This window comes from Macaca nemestrina, chromosome 8, assembly GCF_043159975.1.
Source record: "Macaca nemestrina isolate mMacNem1 chromosome 8, mMacNem.hap1, whole genome shotgun sequence".
In the NCBI taxonomy this organism is placed as follows: Eukaryota; Metazoa; Chordata; class Mammalia; order Primates; family Cercopithecidae; genus Macaca; species Macaca nemestrina.
The window spans coordinates 2,398,482-2,407,779 of NC_092132.1; the positions used below are offsets into that span (position 1 = coordinate 2,398,482).

The 9,298-nt window shown below is 49.5% G+C and overlaps 2 protein-coding genes across 2 annotated transcripts; both read right to left on the reverse strand.

Moving 5' to 3' along the window:
* Positions 1–259: 259 nt before the first annotated feature.
* On the reverse strand, positions 260–2,635 carry LOC105488509 (zinc finger HIT-type containing 1). The gene is given in 2 exon segments (XM_071068403.1): positions 260–729; positions 2,623–2,635. Coding segments are annotated over 2 exon segments (483 nt in total).
* Positions 2,636–5,299: 2,664 nt separating this feature from the next.
* LOC105488428 (cytochrome P450 11B1, mitochondrial-like) lies at positions 5,300–8,620 on the reverse strand. The gene is given in 6 exon segments (XM_071067493.1): positions 5,300–5,682; positions 5,820–6,019; positions 6,565–6,642; positions 7,838–7,993; positions 8,153–8,287; positions 8,382–8,620. Coding segments are annotated over 6 exon segments (1,137 nt in total). The 3' UTR covers positions 5,300–5,353.
* Between the last annotated feature and the right edge of the window lie 678 nt (positions 8,621–9,298).

Sequence of the window (9,298 nt, forward strand, 5' to 3'; positions counted from 1 at the left end):
AGAGCTGATTTTTTTTTTTAATTTTTTTTTCCTGGCACGAGGCTTTTTATCCTAACAGCACTGGGTGGGCCCAACCCACCTGCCAGACAGTTCCTGGAGTGAGGCTGGTCTTTCCCGGCAAGTAAGACACAGTTTTGTTGGGTGAGTGAGCAGCTCCTCCCTTAGTCCAGGGAGAGCCCCGCTCCACTGGGTGATGAAACGCTGGCTTTTTGGAGGCCTGGCAATGCACGAGGCTCTTCCTCTCCAGGAATGCCCAGGCTCACATGGTCCACTTCAGACATCTGGTCTCCTGGTGGGTCCCCAGACAACACATGGTGCAATACCAGGCACCACAGCTGACACAGGTGTAGGAGAGGGGAAGACGCCAGACAGCGCAGAAGGAGCACTGCAGCTGCGATGCGGACCCTGCACAGGCTGTCAGGTAGTTGGGGCCCTCGGCCACACTCAGGTTCTGCTCCTCCAGCAGGGCCTGAAAGATTTTTTGGAAGCAAAGTTGAAAATGATCACTTCAGGTTTTCTTCTTTTACCATCTGGTATCCGCATCATCATCGAACCGAGGCAGTCTCTTGCTGAGCTGAGGGAGTCCCACATGGGGGTCATCCTGGAAGTTGTCATTCTCCAGGGTCTCCAGCTGCCAGTTGATGCGACACTGCCAGGTGGCCCAGTCCAGCACCCACTGCTGCCCAGGGTCCTGGGAGTGGACTTCCTTGAATAGAAAGAGACCCTTTGCTTACTTCCTTGACACGATTCCAGACCTTCTCCATGTCCAGCAATGCTGCTCAGGCTCCAGCTTGGCTCCTCTCCCTGCCTCTACAGAGGTGGCTGGCCCTCTTCTCTGCTCAGTCTATGCACTCTTCCTGAAGTTTTCTCCTTCACCATTCGCACAACCCAACTGATCTGACGGTTTTATAAATGACAGTTTTCCCTGCTCTCTCTCCCTGCTGCCACCATGTAAGACATGCCTTGCTTCCCCTTTGCCTTTCACCATGATTGTAAGTTTCCCAAGGTCTCCCCAGCCATGCAGAACTGTGAGTCAATTAAATCTCTTTTGTTTACAAATTACCCAGTCTCCAGTGGTATTCTTTATAGCAATGTAAAAACGGACCAATACAACTCCCAAATCTAAAATAAAATAAAATTTTAAACGCTTAGAAATTGAGAGAAAACTTTAAAACCTGATAAAAAGGTAAAAATTCATGAACAGAGAATTCACACACACACACACACACACACACACACACGTGCCCTTAGGTCTTCACCTCTATGGTATTCTTCCCTAAGATATGTAACTTCAGGCTAATCATGAGAAAACATCAGATAATCCAAATTGATTGGCATGCTGCAAAACAGCTGACCAGAATTCAAAGTATCAAGGTCATGTAAAACAAGGGAAGACTGAGAAATAGCTATGGGTCAAAGGAGACTAAGGAGACATATTCACCAAATGCAACGTGGTGTCATGAATTGTTCCTCAAAACAAACACGAGAAAGGACATTAATGGAAAGCTGGTAAAATACAAACACGTGCTTTAGTTAATATCGCTGTAATAAAGTAGTTACTTAGTTTTGAGAAATGTGTTGTGATTATGTAAGATGCTAACTCAAAGGAAGATAAGTGAAGTGGATAAAGGAACTCTGCACTCTTCTGACACTCCTGGATAACTCTAAAATTATTTCAAAATATATATGGAAATATAAATACACGAGACTACTCAGTGAAGCATTGTTTGTAATTGCAAAACATTGGAAACAAGCTGAACGTTCACATACACAGTAGTGGTTGAATAAACTATGGTACATCCATACAAAGGACAACTGTGTACTTATAAAAAGAAGGAAGAAAACTCCTGTGATTATCATCAGAGCAAATTCCAGGATCTATTAAAAATTGTGTATACAATTTTTGCCTTTTGTTTAAGAAAGAAGAAAGAAAAAGAAAGTAAAGAAAAAGAGGAAGGCTAAACCAGAACTATTGAGATTGTTTACATACGGGGTGTGGGTATGGGATGGGAAGGAGAGAGCGAATGGTGTGATGCCACTTCTGACACTTCCCTGAATATACATCGTTTTGTATAGTTCCTACTTCTGTAACCATTTCACTTACACAACTGGAAAATAAAACAAAAAGGAGGTGTTGTCAGCAAGATGGAGGAGCAGGAAGCTCCAAGTCCTTGCTTCTCCACTGAACTGCTAAATAAACATTATATGGACTAAAACAGATTTCTGAGAACTCTGTAAACAAGAAGTTGCAAGCAACCAAGTGAATGCCCAATTAAGAAAAAGTCACTCGGCTGGGCGCAGTGGCTCACGCCTCTAATCCCAACACTTCGGGAGGCCAAGGCGGGTGGATCACGAGGTCAGGAGATGGAGACCATCCTGGCTAACACGGTGAAACCCCGTCTCTACTAAAAATACAAAAACAAAATTAGCCAGGGGTGGTGGCGGGCACCTGTAATCCCAGCTACTCGGGAGGCAGGAGAATGGCGTGAACCCAGGAGGTGGAGCTTGCAGTGAGCTGAGATTGCACCACTGCACTCCAGACTGGGTGGCAGAGTGAGACTCCATCAAAAAAAAAAAAAAATCCACTCAAACAAGTAGAAGATTTCATGACATTTTTCTCACCTTGGCCCACCATCTCGCAGCACAGTGTGGCATAGTTGGAAGAAAACTACCCAATTCCCAGTTCCTCCCTTGGGATTAAAGGAAAAGGGTGGAAATGTATTCTAATGTTCTGGCTTGTTTGGGGATTGTCCAAGGGACTTGTTTCTGCCTTGCCTGACTCAGAGTGCTGATGAGAATGCAGGCATAGATTGGATACCAGGTTGGAGGCCACCGAAAGCAGTGATGGGCACCACCATACTTTAAAGATGCAGGAAGTCTGCATATCTTTAGGTGACTGGGGCAAGAAATTAAAAGCAGAAAAGTACAATAGAAATCCAAGGCTTCCGAGAAAAAGCAATGTATATATGGAGTATTGTGATGGTTAATATTGAGTGTCAACTTGATTGGATTGAAGGAGGTAAAGCATTGTTCCTAGGTGCGTCTGTGAGTGTATTGCTGAAGGAGATGAACATTTGAGTCAGTGGACAGGGAGAGGCAGACCCACCCTCAGTGTGGGTTGGCATCATCTAATTGACAGCTGGCATGGCTAGAATAAAGCAGGCAGAAGGAGGTGGGAGAAGTGGACTTGCTGAGTCTTCCAGCCTTCATCTTTCTCCTGTGCTGGATGCTTCCTGTCCTTGAACGTCAGACTCCAAGTTCTTCAGGTTTTGGACTCTTGGACTTACATCAGTGATTTGCCAGGGACTCTTGGGCCTTCGACCACAGACTGAAGTGCACTGTCTGCTTCTCTACTTTTGAGGTTTGGGACTCAGACTGGCTTCCCTGCTTCTCAACTTGCAGACAGCCTATCATGGGACTTCACCTCGTGATCGGGAGAGTCAGCTCTCCCTAATAAATGCCCCTTCATATATACATCTATCTTATTAGTTCTGTCCCTCTAGAGAGCCTTGACTAATATAGGTATATAAAAGCAGCTGTATAAATGAGGAACTGGAATAAAAACACACATATAGATCCAAGAAAAACACATCCCTATAAAATATTTCAGAGAACCTGAGCCTTTAAGCCCAGCTGATTAGGGAAGATATTCTGCCTGCATGAAGCCAGTCCACAAAGACTAGGAGGGGTGGCAGTTTTTTCAAATGCCCAAGTCCCAACAAAATATCACAAGGCTTACAAAGGAATAGGAAAACAGTATCCATCCAAAGGAAAAAATCTTCTAGAAGCTGACCCAAAATAAGTCAGGTCTCTGACTTACTTGAATTTTAAACTATCTTAAATATGCTCAATGAGTAAAAAGAGAACATAGATGACTAATGAAATGAGGAAAACAACTTATGAACACAGTAAGAATATCAACAAAGAGATAGAAATTATTTTTGGAAAGAACCAAACAAATTCTGGAGCTAGAAAATACAATAACTTAATTTAAAACTCCACTAGCAGGGTTTAACAGCAGACTTGAACAGGCAAAAGAAAGAAGCAGTGAACTTGAAGAGAGGTCACTTGAAATTATTAAGTAAAAGGAGAAAAAGAAGAAATAATTAAGAAAAGTGAACAGAGCCAAGGTATTTATGGGACGCCATTAAGCATCTATGGATATTTGAAGAGAGGAAAGAGAAAAGGACAGAGAGTTTATTTGAAGAACTAATGTCTGAAGAATCTCCATATTTGAATAAAGAAAGTTAAATATGTGAACAAATATAAAAACCTGCATTACTGTAATTTTAATATGAACTCCACTTTTAAATCTTTTGTAGGAGTTAAAAGACAGAGCATAACAATAATTATAGATACATGTTAATGGGTACACAACACATAAAGGTGTGATCTGTGACATCAACATAAAGTAGGACACAATCAAAGAAGAAAATTACAGGCCAATATCACTGAATTACAGGCCAATATCACTGATGAACATAGATGCAAAAATTCTCAAAAAAATACTAGCAAACTGAATTGAATGACACATTAAAAAAAATCATCCAGCTTGATTAAGTGAAACTCATCCCAGGGATGCAAGGATGGCTCAACAGATGCCAATCAGTAAACATATTACATCACATCAATGGAATCAAGAAAAAAGCTATATGATCATTTCAACAGATGCTTAAAAAGCAGTCAATAAAATTTAACATTCCTTCAAGGCAAAAACTGTCAACAGATTGGGTATAGAAAGAACATACATCAAAACAATAAAGACCATATATGACAAATCCACAGCTAATGTTACAGTGAATGGAAAAAAATTGAAGCCTTTTCTCTAACACCTGGAACAAGACAAGGACAGTCATTTCATCACTTCTATTCAACATAGTACTGAAAGTCCTAGCCAGAGCAATTAAGCAGGAAGGCAAATACTGTGATTGCACTTACATGTGTTATGCAGAATAGTTAAATTCATAGAAGTGGTAGAATGGTAAAAGTTACCAGGGGCTGGAGTAGGTGAAAATGGGGAGCAGTCGAAGATTGGATAAAACCAGAAAAAGAATGAACCCATATTTCAAATGATTAGCATAACTACACTACTGTTGGGCAAGGGAAGTAACTCAACTAATCACTGAACATCGTTTCGGCTGAACATTGAGGCTGAACCTCCTCATTCTAAATATGAAAACACTCTAATCAAATATTGTACTCTAATGAGTGGATTTCTTTTTGGAAAAATGTGCACAACTCTTAAATGACTTTCTGTACATTCTAAGACAGGGTAAATGAATAAATATGTTTGGCCAAAGGAAGCATATGCCTTGAAGACATATGCCAAAGGAAGCACTGTTGAAGTACAGAGTTACACTGATGGAAAGGTGGCAGGGCGAGATGGACCCAGAGTGTTGGATGTGGGTGGTGGAGAGGGAGAAAGTGGGCCCCCATGGCGTCCCTTCCCCATAGCACTGCCTGGGTCCCTGGCCTCACCGTACTGGAAGATGCAGTCCCAGGCCTCAAAGTGCTCCTTCCACACCTTGGGGCTGGTCCAGCGAGACAGGCTCCTGGGCATGAACATGAGCTGGATGGTGGATTTGAACATGACCTCCAGGGCATGGAGGAAGTTCAGGCTGGCAGAGCTAGGACTGTGACCAACCAGGCCCAGCCGTTCTCCAAAAGGAGCTAAGTTGCTGGCTGCGGGGAGGATGAACTGCTGAGCACAAGGAAGCCCCAGGCCTCCGGGCTGCCTCCCCCCACTCCCTCCAGCCCCCCGTCCCCGTCCCTGGCCACTCCAGGGTCTCTGAGGCTGGACCTTCCCACCTGGCCCACACCTTCTATGGTGTAGTGGAAGATGCTGGGCTGGACATCCAGGGTCAGGCTCCCCCGAGCGTTCTGCAGCACCTTCTTCCTCAGGGCCTGGGAGAAGTCCCTGGCCACCGCATCCACCATCGGGAGGAACCTCTGCACAGCCTTGGGCGACAGCACATCTGGGTTCAGCTGCAATCGATTGAAGCGCCATTCAGGCCCATTCCTACAGAGGCCAGGGCAGAGCTTGTGAGGCCGCCCCAGAAACACACAGGCCCTGACCCATATCCCATCCTCCTTGTCCCTGAGGGAAATCGGCCTGCAGGGAGCTGACTGGGGGCCCTGATGGAAGTTGCCTGTTTGTGTTCGAGCTGCAGCCTTTTCTCAGAGCGGCCTCCAGGTGCTGGGCAAAGGCCACTCAGGTCTAATCAGGGATGAGACGGTAGTTTCTGCCCGCAGGTGCTGAGGAGGTAACTGAGGTCATTCCTGGGACCTGGTGCCCCAAGGCTGGCACCACCTCACCCATGCAGGCCCTCCCTGTAGTGGGCGGGGGGGGCTTTTCTCCAAGAAAGGAGGTAACCCCTGTTGTCAAGCTTTGCCCACCTCACCCACACTGTGTCCTGAGGGGAGAGCCTCTCGCTGCCCTCTCCTCCCCGCCCTTCCCTGCCCTGGGCACAGTGCCTCTGGGGCAGCAGTCTCTGCCTGTCTCTGTGAAGCATCTGCATCTTCTGCAGGGCAGGAACCGAGCTCTGTGCCTCATGCCATCCTCACCCACAGCCAGAGTGTGTTGGGGCTCCATGGATGCCCCCATGGAATGGTGGGGAGGAATTTCCTCTCTCAGCCACATTCCTGCAAAACTCCTTTATTTATGTCCAGCTGGCTGCTGTCCGAGTTGACAGTGATGACAGACAGAAGATGCACATGTACACGTGTGCCCGTGCAAGACCTCAACACACATGTGTGAAGAGACACATGTACACGTGTGCACAGACACTACACCCATGCCAGCACCTGCACATGCACACACACAGACACCCGTGCACACACACCACACCTCATACATGCACACACAGACACTTGGGTACACACACATGCACACACATGTGCAAATGCAGGTGCAGAGGAACACACAGCATGTGCACAGATGCAAGACACGCACACACACAGGTGTGCTCCTCTTCCTTCCGTTATGCGCACACAGCCTCCTGGACCTGTCTTCCTGGGTCCTGACTCCCTCTCAGATGTCTATACACCAGCCTCAGTGAAGACCCCCACCCTTGGGTGCCCTTTTACCTAAATCCCACTATTCCCAAGATAATTCCTTTCTTGCCATGGAGTGGGGGCTGTCGCCACTGTGACATCCTCGTCCAGTCCTTCCCCCATCATAATGGCAACATCCCTGCAGGTGACTGACTCCAAGCACCAGCCTCTCCCTGTCCACCTGACCAGGCGCCACCCTCTCCACGGGCCAGGAAACATCCTCCCCAGTGCCATCAACCGCCCCACCTCGTGCCTTGCTTCTGAGAACAATGGAGCCACCAGCCACCTGCCTCCTGCCCGGGACTGTCCCCATCACGAAGGTTTGCTGGGACAGCAGGGACCATGAGCGCCCTGAGGCAGGCTGCAGCCCCGGTGAACAGCAGGCTCAGCACTCACAGCCTGTGACCTGGGCCAGTGGGAGTCCCCTTCTCAGGGCCTCAGTTTTCTGACCCGTGGGAAGGAGAGTCCTCAGCCCGCAAGAGAAAGAAGCCGCCACCACGGTCGGTGCAGAGCGGGTTCTCGCTACACAGAAGGGCTCATTGCTCTGCATCTTCTCCTCTATAGAGGTGTCCGTGCCCATTTCTCCACCACTGTCCTGCTTCCCCAACCCCCAGGGCAGACGTGACCCCATGGGATGGCCATCCTCCGGGCTGGGTGCTCACCCTCACAGCCCACCACACATGCCCGGGGTGGATGTGCTTTCCAGTCCTGACTCTCTTGCTTCCTCTCCATGCCCAGGCTGCCCGCCCTGCTCCCAGCTCTCAGCTCCCGACTTGCCCCTCACAGCAAGAACACACCACATTTGTGCCCACGATGTTGTCTGTAGGCCACCCAGGGCTCCAGGCTCATCCGGCGTGGGTTCAGGCTGTCCACCTGCTGCAGCTTCTCCACGTCCTCCGGCAGCATCACACACACCATGCGTGGTCCTCCCAAGTGGTACCTGTGGGGCCAAGTACAAGGCCCTGCTGGACGGGGTCATGTCCCCCCTGGCCCCACTCTGCATTCCCAATCCAAAGTGTCTCCTGTCCACCCATCCCGCTCCGGGATTAGCAGCTTCACAGCTGAAGCCCTCCTGCTGGGTCCCTGAAACCTCCCAAACTTTAGTGCCTCTGAGTCCTGCCCTCTCTGCAGCGAGCTGGGGTTTGCTCTGCACCATCCCCTGCACTGGCAGAGCCACAGACCAGCACGTGCAGCACTCCCTCCCCATCCTCCAAAGGATGCAGAGTGCCGGGGCCTGCTGGGAACGGCAGTGCTGTGTGCCCGGCAGGGTCCTGGGCAGCAGGGGCAGGGCTCTGGGTGTTCCCAGCGAGGGCCAGGGAGGGCTTTACCTGAAAATGGGCCCCAGTTCCTGGAAGGTCTGGTGCACCTCCAGGTGCAGGTGCTCATAACCCTGCTCCCTCCAGATCTGCAGCAGCCTCAGCCACCTGCTGCCTGGACGCCGGGGCATGGCTTCAAAGGGCAGCACTGTCCTGGGGACCCAGGTGGCTCTGGTGCCCAGTGCCCATGCCCTTCACGGGGCCAGCCAGGGCACTGCCACGCACACCTCTGCCTTTGCCCTCAGTGCCATTCCAATGCTCCCTGCACCCTGCTCAGCCTAAATCCTTTTATCTTGTCTGGAACCTTCCCTGGAAACAGATCATGTCATGGGAGAACTGGCCCTGGACCTGCCTGAGAAAGCGAGGGCAGAGGTCTGGGCAGTAGGTGGGGACTGATTAGGGGTTCATGGAGACAGAAATCGGGGGACAGAGTCCCCTCCCTCCTCCTCCAGGGTGGAGAGGAGCAAGATGAATGGGCCCTTATCTTATCCAAGAGCCTTGGATTACTCATCTTCTTGGAGCAAGGTCCCACACAGGAAGGAAGGGCGGAGGGCTGCACTTCCAAATTACCCCACTGGCATTTCGCCTCCTCTTCCAGGCCCTCTGCTGGGTGCATGGAGCAGGAACAAGAGCCCGCACGGGCCCCTCCCAGTGAGGGGCTCAGTCCTCTTGGGGCAATTCGGTGAGTCCCCAAGGGCAAAAGGTGTCACAGAAGGAGATGAAAACATGTCCAAGGCCGGGTCTGGGCTGACCTCACTGATCCAGCTAAGGAGCAGGGAATACCCAGGAGACCACAAGAGGCCAGGTGCTGGGAGCCACACCCAGGCTGGAAGGCAAGCAGCGCTTGCCTGCATCTGTCCTCGTCCAGGCAGGGGCCCTGTGACAGCGGCTCACATCCCCCTTTTCCGTCCTAAAACGTGTTGTCTGTA